General features: G+C 34.8%; 1 protein-coding gene across 3 annotated transcripts; it reads right to left on the bottom strand.

The window, feature by feature from the left end:
- Window positions 1–42: 42 nt before the first annotated feature.
- Window positions 43–23405, bottom strand: irf2 (interferon regulatory factor 2). Of its 3 annotated transcripts, none has more exons than XM_048187990.1 (9): window positions 23199–23405; window positions 21759–21851; window positions 21494–21593; window positions 18423–18596; window positions 16963–17000; window positions 16748–16847; window positions 14267–14422; window positions 8912–8955; window positions 43–1090 (listed from the first exon to the last, which is right to left on the bottom strand). In XM_048187990.1, exons 2-9 carry the CDS (start codon window positions 21843–21845, stop codon window positions 809–811), a joined length of 981 nt encoding a protein of 326 aa, XP_048043947.1. In that variant the 5' UTR covers window positions 21846–21851; window positions 23199–23405; the 3' UTR covers window positions 43–808. The 3 variants fall into 3 exon arrangements, with proteins under 3 accessions (XP_048043947.1, XP_048043946.1, XP_048043945.1); XM_048187989.1 differs by lacking the exon at window positions 23199–23405 and adding an exon at window positions 22932–23137 and having other exon boundaries at window positions 8912–8952; XM_048187988.1 differs by lacking the exon at window positions 23199–23405 and adding an exon at window positions 22932–23132.
- Window positions 23406–23442: the final 37 nt, after the last annotated feature.

The following is a 23442-nucleotide window of genomic DNA, read 5'->3' as shown; positions in this document are numbered from 1 at the left end:
GTACGGCTGACACGCCAAACCACCCAAATCAGAACCAAGCACTGTAGTCTGTCATTTATTCTTATGATCACATGATTTTTATACACCAGAATCTTGAGGAAATCATTACAGAAGCCCTTTGATGTGTATAAAGATCACACACATTATCTGGGACTTGAATACACAGCCGTAGACACAAAGACAAGCAGGACATATACATCTTTACGTTCACATACAGTAGAAAGAGACACGTTATTTAAAAGGTTACATTTTTCTTTTCTTAAAAAAAAAAGAAGATAAAATCATAAAAACAAGTGCTTTGTCATAAAAACCACAAATTAAACACAAATTCACACAGGATTTCTTACATCACAGGGCCTATAATGTAAAATGCCAAGTACTATCCATTGCATAAAGGTATAAAAATATATTCGCTCACACTGAAGGTCTTAAGATAAGTTAAGATTATGCTGCATACACTTTTTCTGGAGCAGGCTCGTAAAACGTCTATCCTTGATTGCGAGCTACAAAAGTCACTGATTACTGCAGCCGGCGCTCATCCATAAGGTGCTCGGGCGACTAAAGGCAATTAGGCAACGATCCCTCCTATATACACATTCAGAATGGCTTGCGGATCACTTACGGACAAACGTCGCTGCGCTCAAAATCTCCCTGAATTCAAGCTCACAGGTCACTTCCTGTCTGGGAGGATCGGGTTGGCCTCCCCTGGGATGGTCCATGTCTGTCCCGTGAGCTCGTAGGTCCTTTATCAAAGGCGATGATAGTGTTCTCCACGTCTCCACACCTGGACGGGGTGCAGGTGTCATCATCAGCAGCTCTTGACGGAGGATTTGGACACGTCTGAGGTTTTCATGATGACGCTGGCGCGGTTCTCGTGGACCGGCGGCTGAACCAAGGGTCCCGGGGTGAGGGGGGACGAGGGGAAAGGGGCGTTTAGGATGTTCCAGGAAGTCCCACCGGTGAAGGGGGTGGAGTCTCGGACAGTGGTTATCTTGAAGTTGGGCTTGTCGGGGGAAATGAAAGAGGACATGCCGGGCAGGGGCATCCGCATCTTCTTGTCTTCGGCTCCAAATAGTGCGGCCTGAATACGCTGCGGGACAAAACAGAGACACGTCAGTGATTATCACATGAAGAAACAGAAAATACTAATATGAAATACTAATTTGTCATGTAGCACAGGGGGTTTCAATCTTTTAGATGACCTCCAAATAGGATTTTCATGTAGAAAGACCAAAATAATACTGTGAAAAATGTATATTATAAATATGAATGAAATATTATTTGAAAGATTATTTAGTTTCTATTACGTTACATTATTCCTTTTATTATTTATTTAAATATAATTATTTAATAAATTTTTAAATCAAAATTTAGTTTCATATTTTATAATTATTTATTTTGGCCATTCTTATTTATTTAAATAAATAAAAAAAATTTTTTATTATAATCAAATGTAGTTATGTGTTTATTTTTTATTTTACTTGTATTATTTTATTTGTTTTTACACAATTTGTTTTTATGTGTTTTACACATTTTATTTTGTTTTTATTTGTTTTTTTCTAAACTCACTTTTTTTAATAAAATATATAAATAATTTAAAAATAAAAACAAAAACACTTACTAAAAAAAACAAAAAAAAATTAACTTTTCTTTTCTATATTATATCATATCTTTTCCATATCATATGATAATATTATTTGGAAGATTATTTAGTTTCTATTATGTTACATTATTCCTTTTATTATTTATTTACATTTATTTAAATATAATTATTTAATAAAATCAATTTGTATTTATTATTTTAATCAAAATTTAGTTTCATATTTTATAATTATTTATTTTGGCCATTCTTATTTATTTAAATAAATATTTAAATATTTATTTATTATAATCAAATGTTTTTAGTTATGTGTTTATTTTTATTTTACTTGTATTATTTTATTTGTTTTTACACAGTTTTTTTCTAAACTCAATTTTTTATCAAATATATAAATAATTTAAAAATAAAAACAAAAACACTTACTAAAACAAATGAAATATTTTATCTTTTCTTTTCTATATTATATCTTTTCCATATCATATGATAATATTATTTGGAAGATTATTTAGTTTCTATTACGTTACATTATTCATTTGATTATTTATTTACATTTATTTAAATATAATTATTTAAAAAAAATCAATTTGTATTTATTATTTTAATCAAAATGTAGTTTTATATAATTTATGGCCATTCTAGTTATATATTTTATGGCCATTCTTATTTATTTAAATAAATATTTAAATATATTTTTAAATATTTATTTATTATAATTGAATGTTTTTAGTTATGTGTTTATTTTTATTTTACTTGTATTATTTTATTTGTCTTTACACAGTTTTTCTCTAAACTCACTTTTTAAAATATATAAATAATTTAAAAATAAAAACAAAAACAATTACTAAAAAAAAAAGATTAAATATTTTTTAAATGTATAAATAATTTAAAAATGAAAACAAAAACACTACTTACTAAAACAAGATGAAATATTTTATCTGTTTACATGTCATGTAGGACTGGCTGATAATGATAAATACAATATCTTTTCCATATCGTACGATATTGATATTTATTACAACATTCATTTGCCATTAATGGGGAAGGAAATGCCTTCCATATATTTGTTAGACCTTAAGGATGAATGTAAATATGTAACTTCCCTAATTTCCCTAAAATTCTGTTTGTTTTTTGTTTTTGTTTTTAGGAATCTGTGTTTTATGATTTAATACAAATTTATATAAACTTTAACAATTTAATCAAGCTTTTAAAATGTACATTTTAGCATACAGTAGTGATATATTTCTATCATAATATCTTGAAGTTAAAGCGAACTTTTATTTTGGCAGTTTGTCGTGAAGATCTTAGTTTCAGTGTGTAATTGTTATAGTTACATTTATATTATTTTTATAATTACTTATAAGTCATGCATTTGCTTTTTCAATGTGCATGTTCATAATTCATTATACATTGATTTGTAAGTATTAATTAGTCAGTCGTATGGTTCCATGAATGTACTTAAAAAGATGCAAGCTGCATTGCAATAATGTTATTATATTATAGTTACAAGGACTTTGTAGTAATTCAGATTTATTTCTGTCAAATAAGTGAATATTTTCTTATTAATAGCCGTGTTGTGTTCTTATAAATACTCATAATAATACTAATCTCTATAAATGCATCATTGATGGCTTTAAGTAAAGTGAAAACACAGAATGCAATTTTCCAAAGAAATCATGTATAATTAACCATTCATGACCTCTAATCCAAACTTTAGCCATTAAAGACATAATTGGTACAGCAAACAAGTGTCTCTGAACTATTTTGTACTTGATCATTTATAAATCAAAGTATAATGGATTATGAAGATGTGCATTAAAAAAGCAAATGCATGGCTTATAAATACATTTAAAAATAATATAAATGCAACTGTAACTGTTCTTATAATGCAGTGTAGGTCTTAATGAGTTTATTTAAAGTATAAATGGGGCTATAATTCATTATAAGCACGGTCTTCATAAAAAGTGTTCCTGAAATCACTTATTAGCGACATGCAATGACTGGCTGTTGTCGAGTTCATTTCTCCGGTGTGATAGGCTGCGAAATGAATCATATTGAGTAAAAATGTCCAGAGCTTATCATCGTTATCAATGTAAATTTGATCGTGATCTCGATAAGATATCTTTTATCGCCCAGCCCAAATGTCACATGACCATTAACTGGCATCTGAGAATTTTCAACATGCAAATGTGTTGCGAAATCATTTAAATTACTACTTAAAATATCAAGGGAGATGTCAAGTAAATATATTTTTGTCAGGGTTCGACTGACAAAAGTTTGGTAATACTTGCTCAAGAGAAACCCGAGGTTCAGTATCTTGATCAAGAACACAGTTTTACACCTACAATCTGTCAATATTCTAACCAGGAAATATCAGTATATTTTCATGAATTACAACCTGAGGCCATGTCATAAAAACACACACACTTCCTTCTGTTCAGATGATGATAATGCCGCACACACTAGCGCTCTGCTCACCACCATCAGTTGCATTTCCTCTCCGACACGCAACTTCGCGCCTTTGATTGTTCTCTCTAGAAACTGCCTGTAAGACATTCGCTTCATGTTCAGACTGATGGCTGGCACATAAAGCAGTCTGTCTAACAGCACTTCAAAGATTATTTATAGCTGCTATTGTTTTTACTGACAGAATTATGACGACAGACCGGCTATCATCAGACTGCAGGATCTGCTGGCTTCCTGACGCCACGTGAGGGTGAATTTATCACAAAAACTAAAAGATGAAAATTGGGGACAAAAGATCTTCAAGTACAGCTTAAAAGTCCTCCATGTAAAGTCAAACATTACGTTAGACATTATGTGAACATGACCTGAACGAACAAATGAACCAAAAAAAGTTGAGGTATTAATAATAACAACTCTTATTTGGTTATTTGTTAAATATAATTGTGTGTGTGTGTGTGTGTGTGTGTGTGTATATATATATATATATATATAATATATATATAAATATAAAAATATAAAACAAGAACAAATAATACAATAAATTGAAATTGACATAATATATACTATATAAATAAATAAATTAGATTTAGATAGATTACATATGTATATATTCATGAATATATATATATACACACACTACCGCTCAAGTTTGGGATCAGTAAGATTTTTAATGTTTTTAAAAGAAGTTTCGTCTGCTCACCAAGGGTGCATTTACTTAATTACAAATACAGTAAAAACAGTAATATTGTGAAATATTATTACAATTTAAAATTACTTATATTATTCCTATGATCAAATATTATTCCTGTGATCAAAGCTGAATTTTCAGCATCATTACTCCAGTCTTCAGTGTCACATGATCCTTCAGAAATCATTCTAATATGCTGATCTGCTGCTCAAGAAACATTTATTGTTTACAATTGTACAAAGTATTTGTGTACAATATTTTTTTTCAGGATTATTTGATGAATAGAAAGTTCAAAAGAACAGTGTTTATCTGAAATCTAATCTTTTGTAACATTATAAATGTCTTTACTGCCACTTTTGATTGATTTAATGCATCCTTGCTGAATAAAAGTATTCATTTCTTTAATTTCTTTTCAAAAAAAATAAAATAAAAATTCTCACTGACCCCAAACTTTTGAACGGTAGTGTATAATGCTACAGAAGCATTTTTTTTTTTTAAATTAATCAAAAAACAATATTAAAAGAAACACTTTCTGCCCTCGGTTGGATAACTTTAGTAATTTAATTCTTTATATGTGACAATATAATATGTGACAATACAGTAAATATCAGTAACTTAAGTAGTTTTTTTTTCTCTCTTTACTTTTATCAATTTCTAAATATTTATTTGCTTTTGTTAGATACCTAATAAACTAAAAAGGTAAAATTGAATTTAAAGATTTGTACGATCATGAGAAACATTTCAGTCATATGTGTCCAAATGACACAGTTTTGTGGCTGTTTTATCCTGCTGTGAAGTTTGTGCTTTTGCAGGTGAAGCAAAATTCCCCTCGCTCAGAGCCTAAATGACATTTTAATCAGCCTGTGAAAGCTGCTGATGGTCCTCTACGGCTACGACGAGTGAATCAGAGATTCTATCTTTCCGTTTCAAAAGTTTTCTAACAAGCTGCGGGACGTTTGCCGGAATCAGCGAGAAACCTCACGTCACTTTTTGCTCTTTCTCTTTTTTTCCCCTCCCGTCTTGTTTTGCATCAGAATTCTGAGGTACAGGAACCGAAAACAGGGGGTTGAGCGTATCTAACATGTAACATTTACCCATATGCACACTGGAACTTGCATGTGTGGACAGATACTGTGCGCTTGCAAACAGGAACTAGGAAAAGCCACAATCTTTCAGGCATGAAACATTAAATCACAAGACCTTTAAAAAAAATTTTTTTTTTTTTTTTCTTTTTTTTTTGTGGCTTTTAGTCCATGTCTGTAGCTTTGATCACATCTATAATCTACTCAAAAAATCTTTTAGCAGATCTACTGTATGGATTTAAAAACAGACCAAAGTATTGATGACTCATCTTGTCCAATTAAATGCAATAATCACATCCCTTTCCTTATTTGCATCTTTATTTGAGTTTGCAAGTAGCAAAAAATGTTAAAAGGAATTAGGTCAAATTCAAATGCACAAGTACAGGGCAAAAGTGATGTCCGGCCAAGGAAAATTGACATCTTCACCATTTATTCAAATATTATTAAAGATTTTGTAAGCATATTGCTCAGCTGTGCTTGGAGTCGATTGTTTTAGTTGTGATAATGATGCAATGAAACATGCTAAATTGTGCGGGACATAATTTTTAGCCAGGCTGTTGTACGGGGAAATTATGAACACATGCAAAAACATGAAAGAACCAACAAAATATTAAAATATAACTGATTATGTTGTAGTCAAATTAATGCTTTTCTGTTTTGCATAGTAAAATAAAGCCTTTTTTGCCTAATAATTTTGTCAGATAAATACCTTAACCAAGTTTAATGTTTTGTTCTTCCCTCATATTTAAAAAATATAAAATATTTTCAGTCTTATTTAAATGGATTAATCAAACTTGTAAACAAATATCCCCTCGCTGTTGCCCACTACTGTATATGACTGCGCATAATTAATGATTTTTTTTTTATGCATTCGCAATGCAAAACATTGCAAAGTTTGTAAATACATTAATAAAGTATGTTACGCATATTATTATAGATTAGCCTTAAAATGCACTTTTACAATGAATTGTTTTGCAAAATATAACAGGTTTTTCTGCATCAGAAAAGGTTAAGGTTAAAATGCTTGTTTGTTTGTGAGCACCAAAACAGATTTATATAGTAAGGTAGAGTTGATTTATATAGATCTGGCAAGCTTGTACAAGACTAATTACAAAACAGTACACTCAGGAAATGACCCCCAAGACTAGTTTACTCAAAAACAGCTGTGACATCGCTCAGAGAGCATCACAGGCCAGGACTGATCGCACAAGAAGCCAAAGCGAACTTGATTTGTTAGACTATCTGACAAATTCCAGTAATCTTACTATACTGGAATAGCCTGAGCAAACACTTGAACAAGCACCGACAGCGCTTGACAAATTTAACCCCCGGAGTTGCAGACTGAGAAAACAGCCTGCGAAAACTTGCTCTGCATAATTCCAAGGCCACAAAAAAACCCTTTCACAGACTCTGGATCAGTGCTCTTCATCCATGTTAGGCCAGAAACATACTCTATGCACATATGCAAAAGCTCATTTTTGGCATGTGGTGCTGTATATTAACATGCATACTTCAGTACAAGAGGGCGATAGAGCTATCACACTGAACATGTAAACACTAACTTTCTCAGCAAGATTCTTCTCAAACTCTTGCATTTACAGTAGTTGAACTGAAAGACGGCATTAAGTTTACTTGATAGTGCCTATTAATTGTGGCAATGCTGAGAAAGCAACAAGCACTTATGTTACGCTTTTTTTTTTTTTTTTTTTTTTTGAATAATGGCGTGATTTATCTATGCATATTTTTAAAAAATTTATGTTCCTTGTAATCTTGAATCAGAGTATCTTCTCACTCTTGCAGCAACATCTCTTCTCTTTTCTGATAATGAGGGTGGAGCAACCTGTCACTCACATGAGATCCACCAATAGCAAACCACAACCATTCAATCAATTCCCCACAGACAAAATCAAGCCCCGCCCTACATATGTTCCTGCTCCAGAAGTCGTTTCACTCAATATACACCACAATAGGGAAGAAAAGATAAGAGCAATTTCCATTTCATGCAGACTTAAGTAAATTTACACACTGTGTGAAATAAAATCAAGATTTGCATACTGTCATACAGGGCTTGACATGAACTGTGGTTAGTGGTTTTCCAAAGTCACTAGCCACTCAGCATTTTCTCTGGCCACAATTTTGACATTGATTCCATGGGGAAAAACTGCCATACAGATATTTATTACATCATCTCATAATTTGTCAGCAGGTTTATTAGGCTGCTGTCACTTTAAGAGCTGATGCGCGGATCCATTATACTGATACACATGCGTTTTCTTTATCAACTTTTTACGTTCACTTCAAACATAACTGACTGTGTTTACATGAATACTCACCAAGACCGGCATTTTGACATTATTTTGTGTGTATTTGACTGTTTAAGTGCAATAAGCAGCGATAAAAGAACTCAATTTAGTACTGAGAGACAGCTTTATGTGGCGCACTTTAAGTGTGAACACAAAATCTGTGGGAATGAGTAAAATTATGCGCAATATGTGCAATCCCACGCCGAAATTCAAGCCCTGTTACACCAACAATGTTCATCTGGAGCAAATGAAACGAGGCGGTTTGTGTGTAACTCGCTGTCAGAGAGATGAGCGAGAGATAAAGAGCAGCTGGTATCATGTGTCTATTCTGCGGAAAATGAGTAATGGAAGCTTTTCAGATATTTCAGTATCAATATCTATTGAAAATTGATATGCTCGGTTTATCATTTCAGATGACTTTTTAAAAGGCTGCAATTGAAAGAAATGTATATTTAGGCTATATATATAATATAAAGTAAAATTTAACCCGCCAAAGTGGCTAGTAGGAGTGACTGCTGAAATCCCCCACATTTGGCGTGTTGGCGTGTGTTAATGCTGTCTTAGAGTATGTTTTTTGGCCTTTAGTGCCACAATTCAGTTTTTCACTCCCCTGAAGACTTTGCAATAAACAAACAAACATGTACACAAAAGAATTCTGGGAATTGCTTGTCCACACCCATTAAAAGCACTATCACACTCACACTATCAGTCTATTCTGTGTCTAAACCTGTTCAGCTCCGCAAAGGGAAATAGTTTGGATGGGTTTTGCACATACCTCTTTGGAGTCTTCCTCACTGGCGCTGTCTGTATCGCTCTCTGCTGGAAGACGGAGAGAAAGAAAAGCGGTCAGACTGATTCATCTGGGATTTCCTGACAGACAGGTTATTGTGTATGGGTGGATGAAACAAAGCATGGGATCAAAAAATTCTCAACTGCTTGTACAGATTGGATATTTAACCCTTTGAAAGTTTTAACTGATTAAACCGATTACTGACTGAGAGATACAGTATCCTCAGGGTTAGTCATTATTTCAGATGAGGAAATATAGTTTAAAGAGGACCTGTCATGCTTTTTTCACCTTTATCTTTCTTTAGTGTGTAATGTTGCTCATTGAGCAACACTTCCATTGTCTTGAGTTTTCTTACTGGAACAAACATGTCACAATATTCCTCATTTAAATAATTCAAATGCAGAATAAAGGGGCGGGGCCTGGTTGAGTTAGTTAGTAGTGTGTTGAAACTGGAGGTTATGGTAAGGGGCGGGACATTTCCCTAATGACCAATCAGAGCACATTGTGCTTTTCAGAAGGAGGGGCTTCATAGAGACAGGAACTAAACAGAGCGTTACTGACAGTCTGGGAAGAGAGGAGCTGAACAATGGAGAATATGAGGAAAATAATCAACATTCAAGCAGGAAAACCTGTTCTAGTAGAGCACAAAAACTACATCAAGATTTTGTAAAAGTGCATAAAATGGCCTCTTTTAATTCCACACCGAGGGCTGTGGAGATACCGGGCAACATAAATCATAAATACCAGGAGAAAGTTTGCTTTTTGTTTGCCTGGCATTGTGTTTGCCATGAATATCTCAACACTTGAGCAAGATGTTTCATGCCATAAAAACCACACACTTTCAGCCCCAGGCACATCTGAGGAAAAAAAAAGATTGTTGATTGGAAAACACGGAACAACAGGACATGAGTCAACATTCCCGTCCGTGTGCAAACACATTGACAAGTGGTACTGTACGGTAAATTTCACGCTGATAAAGTAATTTCTCATAAGCCAAGCCCCACAGTTCCAACAATGCTCAGAGTTCATCTCATGTTCAGCACGAAGCAGACAAAACTGCACATAAAGGACACAATAAATTATTTTTCAACTACTCTAGGAAGTCTTTGCATTCCTAACTAGCTCCCATAGGGAAGAGGATAAAACAGCAACACTCGTAGAAGGAAATGCTGTAATTGTGAGCTTGGATCTTGTAGTGTTGTGGTTTTGGATCACTTCATGCTTTAGCAGCGAGCTGGAAGGCTTCTTATCAGAAAAGCCATAGTTGGAAACAGTTTGATAAGATATAGGCATAACTATTAGGCATATTTACAGTTAGGAATTGGAATAAACCCAGAGTATTAAAGTCACCATCAAATCAACATTGACAAATTTTTTTTTTATTGAGGTTTTTATAAAAGTTCTTTATCTGTGCACATTATTTTTTTAAAAATTCAAAAAACTAATCTTGAATCAGAATAACTTCCCCTCCCTCTTCTCTTCTCTGATGATGAGGGCGGGGCAACCTGTCACTCACGTGAGATCCACCAATAGCAAACCACAACCATCCAATCAATTCCCCACAGACAAAATCAAGCCCCGCCCTACATTTGTTCTTGTTCCAGAAGCATTTCACTTGGATATATACGTCACAATAGAGAAGAAAAGACCAGCACAACTTCCATTAAAAAAATTAAGTAATTAATCGCACATTTTTCCCTAATCGTGAGTAATCGCACCTAACATTAAAGTTTTAAATATATTCAATTAGACATGATTTTTGTCAATAAAATGGACGAAAAAAATCCCATAGAGTTGCAATAAAGAATGATGTCATGGAATCCTGCCAAAATACCCTAGCAACTGCATAGCAACGCATTTAAAACCAAATAACAACACAACAACCGCATGACAACATCATCGCCGGTGTTAACGAAAACCAAAACTATTAAAATTCTAGAAACTGAAATAAAGCTGAAATAAAATATAAATATTAGATGAAAAATGTAAACTTAAAACACTTCAATGAAAAATAGAAATGTTGCCTTGGAAATTTGAAAACAAAAATAAAACAATTATCTTAAACTAAAATAAAGTTAAAGTTGAACTTTTTTAAAAGTTTTACGCAATTTAATTAATAGTATTCAAATAAAATACATAAGGATTAATTAAAACTTCAATTTAATAGAATTTTACTACTAATTAAATTGCGTAAATCTTAAAAAAGGCTTAATTTTTGTGTACTAACATAACTAAAAATAAATTAAAACTAACAAAAATGACACTAAATCACTAAACGTCTACTTAAATTAAAACTGATAATATAAAAATAAAATTCTAAATATTAATAAACACCATAATAGTACATAAATGATGCTAAACGCAGCTGCGGTTTTGCACGAGCAAATGTGACTCACAAAATGTAAAATCTAGCTATCGAAGTGAATTCACTTGCAAATCTCGTCCATTATAGCATGAAGTGGGTCAAACCTTATCACATAATGAGTGACGAGCACATGCAGGTGAGAGAGTGAATGTGTTCTCACCTCAGCGTTACATATTAACTCTTACAGTACAGAGGTACGGCTGGATTGACACAGACGGCGTGTCCTTGAGAGGAGGGGCTGATCTCTAATGGACATTGAACAACACGGCCAACACACACAGCCAGCACACATCTCAACCCCTCAAACCATGATTCAAGATGGAAGTCAAATGCTTTAAGAGTACATTTTGCAATCTGATATAAAATGAACACCTTTTTCTCAAATACGGAGAGCAGTTACACTGCAAAAAATACTTAGTACAAATATCTAAACACAAATCAAGATACATTTACTTGAGAAACAAAATGACTTGAAGTGATGTACAGTAAATGATGTTTCAAACAAGAAAAAATGTCGCCAATGAGGTTCAAATTTAAACAATATTATTTTTCTGACCTCATTTGCAGATATTTTGTCAAAACTCACTTCATTCTGATAAACAAGACTATATATATTATGTCATTTTGCTTCTCAAGAATTTTCTGAGTAAGTAAATATTGTTTTTTTCAGTGTAGTACGTTTGTTTACTAAAACGCCTTATCTACTTGTTTTCCAGTACAAATATCTAAACATGCTTAAATCAAGATACATGTACTTGTACAATTTAAAAGTACAGTGATTTAAGATATTGAGGCTTGTTTTCTATCAAAATAAAGTGAGTTTGCCAATGGAGTCAGAAAATTAACTTTTAAGCATAAAATCACTTAATTTTATTTTATTTACTTATTTTTCACAAAACAAGAATTAATATCTAATGTAATATTGCTACTCAAGTAAATGTAACTTGATTTAAGACTGTTTCTAAAAAGATACAAATGAAACAAACTGTGCTTTGTTTTTATGCAAGTATTCAGCTAACAGACTACAACAAAAATTGAATAATAAAATGTAAAATAAAACAGCAAAGTCTTCACTGTAAGAATTAAACTTATTAAAGCTACTAAAGTTATTCAGTCAAGAGCAGTGAATGATTTTCTCTTTGTCTTTTGTTATTTGATGAACTTTAATGACAGACGGCAGCAGGTTTATTAGGCTGCTGTCACTTTAAGAGATGCACGAATCCAATACACTGATACACATTCTATTTTCTCAGCTGTTTATGTTCACTTAAGACACCACCAACTTCATTCACGTAAATAATTGCATGTGTTTGACCGTTTAGGCGTGCACCAGAAGCTCAAAGTTCACTTTGTGCCTTAAATAACTCTTTTTTTTTTTTTTTATATCAAGCATGTCCCATTTTACAAAAGTCACCTTACATGATTTTACTGATTTGCAAGTTAAATTTGGGCTTTTAAGGAAGAGTGACAGTGAAAGGAACGGAATGGTGCACAACAATCGTTTTATCTCGATTATCATATTTTCATATTCGTTGGAAGCTAAAATCGAAAAAGAAACGCACATGTGAATAAACGCACAGCCCTATACACAAGATGAAGTTTAATCGCCTGTATCAGTTTCCACAGGCCACTGAAAAGCAAACAAGGTTTGGAAATTCCTATTGATTAAAAAGTGGATACACTTCAGGAAATGGTGAGGAGAACAGGATTGCTTCATCGTGGATCAGGCCAAATTCAAACCCACACCTCCTGCATGAGTGCCACAGTTCAATGTGTGGAAATGTCCAAAATTACACCGTCAAAATTCAAAAAGTTGTAAGGCTCTGAAGGCCATGCTGGATTAATATGAATATAGTCAAGGCTGAAGTATGGAAGCTTGTTTCCGCCATGGAATAAAAACATAAAAAAGGTAATTGAGACCTTTTATCTCGTAATTTGCGATATAAAGTCCATAAATTGCGATATAAAGTCCAAATTGCCAGATATAAACTACTTTATATCTTGCAATTTGGACTTGCAATTGCAACTGTGAATAAAGTTGGAATGTTTATATCTCGCAATTCAGACTTTATCATTTATCATCGTCAGAATTGCATGATAAAAATTCACAATTGCGAGAACTGCAAGTTATGAGATTTAAACTCGCAATTGCGAGTTATATATAAAGTCCAAATTGTGAGATATAGTCTGAATTGCTAGAAAAAAAGTTAAGAGATGACTTTTTTCCCCTCAGAATTGTTTATATTTCGCAATTCACACTTTATAACTTGCAGTGGCAAAAAATAGTCAGAATTGTGACTTTACATTTTGCAGTTCAGACTTTATAACTTGCAATTGCGAGATATAAACTACTTTATATCTCGCAATTTGAACTTGCAGTTGCAACTGCGAAAAAAGTTAGAATTGTGGGATATAAATCCGCAAAAAACGTCCAAATTGTTTGTTTATATCTTGCAATTCTGACTTACTTTCTCAGAATTTCAACATTACATCTCACAATTTGGACTCGCAATTGCGAGAAAAAAGTCAGTATTGCAAGTTATGAGATTTAAACTCGCAATTGCTAATTATAAAGTTTGAATTGTGAGATATAAACTAGTTAATATCTTGCAATTTGGACTTGCAATTACAAAAAAAGTCAAATGTGGGATATAAATTCACAATTGTGAGAAAAAAGTCAGAATTGTGAGTTTTATCTCGCAATTCTGGCTTTATTTCTCAAAATGTCAACATTACATCTCACAATTCAGACTTTATAATTTGCAATTGTGGAAAAAGTCAGAATTGCGGGACATAAATTCAGAATTACGAGAAAAAAGTCAGAATTGTGAGATTATATCTCTCAATTCTGAGAAATAAAAGTCAGAATTGTGGGATATAAAGTCGCAATTACCTTTTTTATTTTATTTTTTGATGTCCCGTGGCAGAAACAAGCTTCCATACTAAAGGGATGCGAGTATATGTGTCCAACCAACCTCCATACGAGGAGACGGGGGAGATCTGTAAGGGGTAGAGGTCGCTGGAGGTCACGGCCTGCTCCTCGTTTTCCGTCACCACCTCGATGGTCTGACACACGTCAGGCAGATCGTTGATGATCAGGTGGTCGTCTGCAGGGCTCCGCCCATCAGCCTCTGAGGAAGGAGAAGAGGGAAGAGAGAGTGAATATGGAGAACAGTGAAGTGGGAAGTGAGCGTGTTTCTTAAGGGGCCATGTGCTAGATCTGTGTCATTTTTCACTCAGGACGCAATCCCTCCGGTCCATGTAGCTGAACTCCATTTCCCATGACTCCGTAATGAAATGATGCAGAGGAAACAAGGTTAAAAACAAATTAACTGGCCGAAAGGCTTTTTGTAAATGAATTACGTTGCTGTTCGTTTTGCTGTGCCAATTCGGTGTGTATCACAAACTTCATATCAATGTTGACTTACAAAACAAACAAAGACACACGAAGCTCACCTTTTACCTCAATAGTGTGCGTTACTGAGTTTGAAGGAGAACAGTGGACATGAATAAACAAACACCGTAACAAGGAGATCTGGATAAACAGGTCCATGACAGAATGATAGGTGCCATGTGACCAAATCCCATCCCAAATGTAAAAGGACGAATGTTGTGAAAGCCTGTCAAGAACATGTTCAGGTCATACTTCACCTCCAAAAATAACCAGAAAAAACAAACAAACAAAAAAAAAAAAAAAACATTTTGCATAAACTGCATATGTATTTATGTCATTTGTATTTTAATTAACTAAAACTATAACTATTAAAAACATTTCTGTTAACTGAAATTAAGCACTAAAATTATTAAGTGGAAATAAGTAAAAACTAAAACTGAAATATAAATAAACTTAAATAGCAATATTTAAAAAAAAAACTATTAAAATGACAAAAGCACATAATGAAATTACAAAAAATTAAACTAAAATTAAGATGAAAACTAAAAATATAAGTGAATTTGGAATATTAATAAAATGAAAACAAAACTAAAATAAAGACTAAAAAAACTCTAGGATAGTACAATTTACATTAATGAAAATTAATGAAATTATAGTATGGAAATGGGAATTTGGTAGAGAAAATTGGCATGAAAAAAATGTAAAAACATGTAGAAATGGTGAAATATGACCCAGACATTAGCCCAAAAAAATTCCCAATCTGCCAATGACAACTTTCTGCATTTAACACCAGCCATTCACACAATTTCAATGCTAAAGGCAAATCAAAAAGCTCTTTAATAATGCAAACCGCCGCCATTGTGAGACACTGTTTACAACATGTAGGCGCTATAAACACGGCTGGTCGACTGAGAATTAAACATCCTGCTTTTATTCTACAGGTCAAACTCAGTGCCATAAGAAGTCTATAAGATGTTTGATTTTGGAGAAATGCGAGAGAAAGTCAAACAGCTGTGAAGTGATGCATGTGTTTTATAATGTATCTGAACTAGGACAGGAGAGGAAATCAACTCAGGCTGTTGTGACAGAAGCCTGAAGCATTCTGGGTATTTGCAACAAGTGACTGAGGAAAATGCACTGAACACTGAACACAATGCTGTTTTGTGTTCAAGGACCCTTTCATATTCTCTCAAACCACAAGTCATGCTTTTTTTTAAAGAGATATATAAATAACCCTGAGAGATAACAGATAAATAACAGACCTATTTACAATAGTAATAATAATATATTTTAATAATAATATTTAAAATTACATTTGATACATAAATTTAATAAATATATAAAAATTATTATTATAAATAATAATAAATAAAATACACATCAAGCCATTTCAAATTATGTTTCAGGGTTGTTTTATGTTTCTTATTATATTATATTATATTATATTATATTATATTATATTATATTATATTATATTATATTATATTATTAAAATTCATTTTTTTAAAGAGAAACTTAAAATAACCCTGAAACCAAACACTTTTGATGTGTATTTATACTTAATAATTAGAATTCTTTGTATTTTTGTATCAAATATTTTTTCAAATATTTTGATATTATTATTATTATTTTATTATTAAAATAATAACAACAATATTTTTAAAAAATAACACTAAAATAAAATATGCATCAAGTGTTTCAGAGGTATTTTAAGTTTCTTTAAAAGCATGACTTTTAATACTTACTTGAATAGCAGTTAAGTAAAAAGTTTAAAAGTAAAAAAGTAATTTGGTCAAATTGGTGTCGTTAAATGCCGTTCTTTAGAGACTGGTCAAAATGGTGTCATTTATTGGTTGATTAAATATTAGAAAATCAATAACTGGTTGTGTAGAAAAGTGAATATCAGATTAGCTTTAGTCTGAGGAACAAAATGAGTGACGGAGAGATACTGTTTCAAATCCCAACTCCTTTCTTGCTGTACTGAGAACAGGTTCCACCTGAATTACCTCACATGACCGGAGCACAGGTGTGCAGGGCGGAGCAGGATATTCACTTCACCTACCTGTGCTATAGTAATCCTCCTCCCGCTTGACTGTCACTGGGGTTTTACAAGAGCCATTACTGTTTTCCCAACTGGAAGGCACAGGGCACGGTCGCACCGCCTGCGGCAAACACACAGTACATACACATCTGTATCGCTGAATCTAATAACCTTCATCATTAGAGCTGTTCTGACGACACATACAATAATATACACCCAAAAGTGAGAGTCCATACCTTTAACTTTTCTTCTTTTTCAAGTGCTCTCTTTTTTCCTTTGAGAAACACAGACACACAAATCTAGATCAATGCATGCAAACAAATTTCAGAAAAGAGTGAATATCAAGAAAACGGTCAAGAATATTTCACCATTTTATGTCCTTTTTCACCCAAAATCAAAACAAAAAATAGCAAATTATCTTTGCTAAATTATATGATAATGAAGTCATTTTAGGGACAATACGATGTTTAAGTAACTAGTAAATTCTATATAAATTGTAGTAAATTTGATACTTATACTAGTATTACTATGATCTAAACATGTTTCATTCACATATTAACCACATGATTTTTTTAAACACAGATCAGTTACAGTTACTTAAGTGGGATCATATCAGAATTATTACAGTTAACTAAAACTAAAACCATAAAAGGTGTCATTTGAAATTAATATAATTTTAAATAAATTTTAACAAATAAATTAAAATGCTCATGAATAAAAAATAAAAAAAACATGAATTTATTTTATTTCTGCTAGTTGCAACTTAGTCAGCTAGTTTCTTATTTTAAATTTGTACTAAAATAACTAAACTGAAACAATAATTCTTAAAATAAAAAATAGAAATGGCAAAAACACATCAAAAATACTAAAACTTTAAATAAAATTAAAATTAAAATTCAGTCAAAATATTGACAAAATCTCAGTGATATACCACTCTTGGATTTGATTAAACAAACCGGTCCTGCTTTGATCACAGAAATCTTTTAACAGAGTCTTTAAACTCCACATCATCATGTCCAGGCATGTCAGAATGAAATGAAGGCACGTCTCTGTAGCTGCGTTTACATGGACCCTAATAATCCGACGGTAATTGGACTAGTAGCACAATCAGAATAGAAAAGTTACATGTAACCACAGATTAAAAAACGAAACTGGAGAGTACCGCGCATGTGCAATGACGTAAAAATGGCGTAATGACGTACGGAATGAGCTGTTGTTGTTGTTGAATGAAGTGTCATAAATGATTGTCCTGTCATTCTGAAATTCTCTTTCCACTCATCGTCTGTGAAGTGGAGCAGGACAACGTCCCACCAGTCCTTGTTTTGGACTCTCATCCACAGACGAGGGTGCGGGAAAGGGCGCTTTTACTGCTTGATAAATACTAGCAGCACGGCACAACGGTTCATGTGCTCGTCGTCTGAACCGAAATAGATAAATATTAAGTCTGTTCTATAAAACAAAGAAAAGAGGCAATGTAGGAGAAAGGTTAGTATGTGCCAACAGCGGGAAACGATTTTCGTGCAGTGTGCGCATGTCAAAAAAACAATTCCGATCAGAAGCTTGTGACATTTAAGTGTGCACATCAACCCAATCACTTTATTTGGTGCTCTACGTTCAGATTCATCAATTGGAATGAAACAATAGGTGTCCATGTAAACATATCTAGCGACCGTATGGATGTGTGTTATCGACTGACCTCTTTTTGAATGCCTCTCAGACGCTGACAGCATCTTGTACACTCTGAAGGCGTTTGTTCCCTTTTTGATACTTTTGTCTTTCACCTCCTCTATGTCAGGCAGGGAGTTCATGGCACAGCGGAAGTTCGCCTTCCATGTTTTGGGGTCCGGTTTGTCACCTGGTTGATATTTACCTAAAAAAAATGGCAGTGGAAAACCAGTTACACTTATAATACAGAATGAGATTTCATGATCACTTCATCTTTTTAGATTTGCATTGCCATCATTAGTTATGAAAATAACAATGCAGAAAATCTCAAACTATATATAAGAATGAGAATATCACATATATCATGTAGTGTTGGACATTTTGGACTTGGACAATAAGCATCCTCCCAGAACATCCTATCTATCAACTAGTAAAACCCTAGCATCCTCCCAGAACACCCCATCAACCAACTAGTAAAACCCTAGCATCCTCCCAGAACACCCCACCAACCAACTAGTAAAACCCTAGCATCCTCCCAGAACATCCCATCAACCAACTAGTAAAACCCTAGCATCCTCCCAGAACACCCCATCAACCAACTAGTAAAACCCTAGCATCCTCCCAGAACACCCCACCAACCAACTAGTAAAACCCTAGCATCCTTCCAGAACACCCCACCAACCAACTAGTAAAACCCTAGCATCCTTCCAGAACACCCCATCAACCAACTAGTAAAACCCTAGCATCCTTCCAGAACACCCCACCAACCAACTAGTAAAACCCTAGCATCCTCCCAGAACACCCCACCAACCAACTAGTAAAACCCTAGCATCCTCCCAGAACACCCCACCAACCAACTAGTAAAACCCTAGCATCCTTCCAGAACACCCCATCAACCAACTAGTAAAACCCTAGCATCCTTCCAGAACACCCCATCAACCAACTAGTAAAACCCTAGCATCCTTCCAGAACACCCCACCAACCAACTAGTAAAACCCTAGCATCCTTCCAGAACACCCCATCAACCAACTAGTAAAACCCTAGCATCCTTCCAGAACACCCCACCAACCAACTAGTAAAACCCTAGCATCCTTCCAGAACACCCCATCAACCAACTAGTAAAACCCTAGCATCCTTCCAGAACACCCCACCAACCAACTAGTAAAACCCTAGCATCCTCCCAGAACACCCCACCAACCAACTAGTAAAACCCTAGCATCCTTCCAGAACACCCCATCAACCAACTAGTAAAACCCTAGCATCCTTCCAGAACACCCCATCAACCAGTTTGTAAAACCCTAGCATCCTCCCAGAACACCCCATCAACCAGTTTGTAAAACCCTAGCATCCTTCCAGAACACCCCATCAACCAGTTTGTAAAACCCTAGCATCCTTCCAGAACACCCCATCAACCAGTTTGTAAAACCCTAGCATCCTTCCAGAACACCCCATCAACCAGTTTGTAAAACCCTAGCATCCTTCCAGAACACCCCACCAACCAACTAGTAAAACCCTAGCATCCTTCCAGAACACCCCATCAACCAGTTTGTAAAACCCTAGCATCCTTCCAGAACACCCCACCAACCAACTAGTAAAACCCTAGCATCCTTCCAGAACACCCCATCAACCAACTAGTAAAACCCTAGCATCCTTCCAGAACACCCCATCAACCAGTTTGTAAAACCCTAGCATCCTTCCAGAACACCCCATCAACCAGTTTGTAAAACCCTAGCATCCTTCCAGAACACCCCATCAACCAACTAGTAAAACCCTAGCATCCTTCCAGAACACCCCACCAACCAACTAGTAAAACCCTAGCATCCTTCCAGAACACCCCACCAACCAACTAGTAAAACCCTAGCATCCTTCCAGAACACCCCATCAACCAGTTTGTAAAACCCTAGCATCCTTCCAGAACACCCCATCAACCAACTAGTAAAACCACAGCATCCACCAAGAATACCCTAGCCACCACCCAACTAATAACCACCCAGAACGGCCTACCAACCATCTAGCTAACCCCTAGCAACCACCCAGAACACTCTAGCAACCACCAAGAACCACACTAGCAACCTAACAGTAAAGTGCTAACAACCACCAAACCAGAATATCCAAGCAATCAACAAGAAAATCTAGCATCCACTCAGAACACCCTAGAAACCAACTAGAAACCCCAGCAACCATTCAGAACTCCCAAGCAGCCACAATGCAACATGCCAAAAAAAAAAAATCAATTTCTTGATTTTAATCGATTCTCATTTTTGAAGAACCAACATTGATTCTTAAATCCCATTAATCAATCTTTCAGCCTATGCTGTTTTCAGTTGATGAATGAACAATGTTTTGTAGAGCCTCTCATCCAATAAATTGCAATAATCTTTGTGCGTTGTTACTTCTGATGTGAAACAAAGTCTCAGCTTACAAATTCTGTCAATTTTATTACGAAATTCAAACAATAATAAACACTGTTTTGCCGTTCTTTAATGTGGCGTAACAGACGCTGTAGTGCCTCAGTTTAAGCGGCAGCAAGGATCAATCACGTGAACCAATCATCTCATCTCATCTCTTTACTACTAGTTACAGCACCAAATAAACATGAACATCAGAAGGAATGTTGAAACATAGTACAGAGTGGACACGCCCCTTACTGCTGATTGGCTACAAGTGTGTTTTGATGCTCGGTCCGATCAATCAACTTTCAAACAGCTTTTCTCAGAAATTGCTTACTGCACCTTTAATTTTAACCTTTAATAATAGTGATGTAACAAATGGGGTTCCCTGTATAGTTTACAGCATTATATTAGCCTTTGGGCTAACTTGGGTAGATTTACATCTATCTGAATGTTGATTAATGTACACTGTCTCTTTCGAAATAAAAAAAATAAATTAGCTGAGAGAGATTTTTTCCGTGAGGAAATTTGCTATATACTGTACCCGATAGGCCCCAAATAATCAATATCGAAATTGAATCACAAGATTGTGAATCAAAATATGAAATTTCTGTCAATGCCCAGCCCTAGTAAACACAATATTTTGTTCATAAAATGAGTATATGTGCGTTTATGTTTACACGCATATATGATGCATTCATGCTGACTGCACCTGTATGAATGGCCCAGTTTCGGAAGAGAGGAGCATCTTTCTCCACGTCCCAGCCGTGTCGCGCAGCATGCATCCATGGAATCTGGAATATTCTCTTCTCCTGCAGGCAAAGAACATGCAAAATGTATGACAGGCCAAGACACACCCTGCGTATGTGGACGCAGTCACTTGCAAATGACAAAAAGCTTCACAAATAACAGCATCTTGCTCATGGCGTAAACAATACTGTAAAAAGACAAGTTTTAAACTAGCACAGTTAAAGTACCTTGTTGACCCATTTGAGACCCGGTATTTGACATGAGTTTATCTGCTCTTCCAACCATGGCCTCATACGCATTCTCTCTACCGGCATGCTGGCCTAGAGAAAGAGAGAGACAGAGAGGGGTCTGGAATGTGTCAAAGTTTGACAGCAAGTTTTCCTCCTTCAACAGGTTGTACATTCCTCCATGACTATCCAGGAAGCAAGATGCCAAACTTTAACCCTTTTTCTAAAAACAAACCACCAGGGGAGACCATGTGAATCACAATTTACTGAAAATTACATCAAACTAAATGAATGTGAGATGATTGTTTTCTGGTTTTCCTGAATTGAAAGCAACTGGTCCATGAGTCAACACAAACAGAAGGCGTGAAGTTTCAAACCGAAGTGTGCTCGTGTGAGAGAGTTTATCTAAGAAAGAGTGCATGTGGCTAAACCTGTAATGTCGATCATGCACGATGATGACTGACATCAAAACTGCTTCATCTGTTTTCATTTCACAAAGTGCAAATCACAAGTTACAGATTAACCAATTTGAGCTCGTAAAAAGGTTTATAGTTAATCACAATGAAAACTCTCGTTTTAAAATCATCTGTTTATCCCTTTAGACCTTTGAGCTTTTATGGTCCATTGGGAAATGAGAGTGAACAAAGGCAATCACAACATAGACCAACAACATACATGCATTTCACTGCATACTGAATTATGAGGAATAGAAAAGCAACATTTTTAAAACACAAAACCAAGTAGGGATGCATCATAATATGCATTGTGATTTTAGCCCACCTGTATTGGATATTTAATTGTGGACATTTGTTTCTGTCCATTTTTAGACTTTTGCCATCATCTCGTGCCAACATAAAAGGATAGCGTGAGATTTTACTTTTTAAAAACACTACTTCTTAAAGAACCCCTATTAATTTTAGTTTTTAGTGTTTGGTTATGCTATTATGAGAATATCAAGCTATATTTACCAGCTTATCAGACAGAATTTGGATGCCGATATTGGTGCACCAGTCCATGACAGACACTTTCCATTGCAGTGCCCATGTTACACCCTCTACATGTCCATGTAAGTCAACAACAGCAATAACAATATCCACAAGTCCATGCAAACTTCTCAACAACATAATCTGATCATAAAACACACGTTGTCCATTAGCTCTACACAGTACTTACTGTGAAATGACATTGTGGCGTCCAGTGTGGCCCGATCATTCTCACAGTACACTGAACCAGTTGACTTCAACCTCCCCAAATAAGTGTGTTAGTGTTGTCAAGTGAACTCAAAAGTGAAAATAAACATCCCTTGATTCCCATTGGATCCAAACACCCCATGACTTTCGATTTTACACCCACCCCAGCAACTCTACGTGGCCTACAGCATAAACATCCACTTATATTCATATGAGCCCCATAAATACATGCGGAAATGAGATTTATTACCTGCGACGCGTGGAAATCACTCCAGGAATAAAAGCAAAATAGTCTGTGAAGAGTCTTGACAATTTGTAGCTTTCGATAACAAAACGAAAAGTCAAATGGGTTTGATTTCGCTCTTCAGATCGAAAGCAAAACAAGTGAAGGAAACAAGCGCTTGGGTGGAAATCCCCAGTGTGCGTGTGTGCGAGTGTGTGTGGTGCGCTTACTTCGTGTTTACAGATCCTACTAAGGCGCAGGCTTCGCTTCA

The sequence above is a fragment of the Megalobrama amblycephala genome, linkage group LG4 (assembly GCF_018812025.1).
Source record: "Megalobrama amblycephala isolate DHTTF-2021 linkage group LG4, ASM1881202v1, whole genome shotgun sequence".
Lineage (NCBI taxonomy): Eukaryota > Metazoa > Chordata > Actinopteri > Cypriniformes > Xenocyprididae > Megalobrama > Megalobrama amblycephala.
The sequence above is the reverse complement of the archived record's forward strand: the minus strand, read 5'-3'. Positions and strand labels throughout refer to the sequence as shown.

Excerpts from the sequence above, each read along its gene's own strand:
- irf2 (XM_048187988.1), bottom strand. The coding sequence starts at position 22,970 with ATGATCGGGCCACACTGGACGCCACAATGTCATTTCACA. Across the intron at positions 18,597-21,493 it reads AAACTGGGCCATTCATACAG|GTAAATATCAACCAGGTGAC; the intron begins GTGCAGTCAGCA and ends CATTTTTTTTAG. Across the intron at positions 17,001-18,422 it reads TGAGAGGCATTCAAAAAGAG|GAAAAAAGAGAGCACTTGAA; the intron begins GTCAGTCGATAA and ends TGTTTCTCAAAG.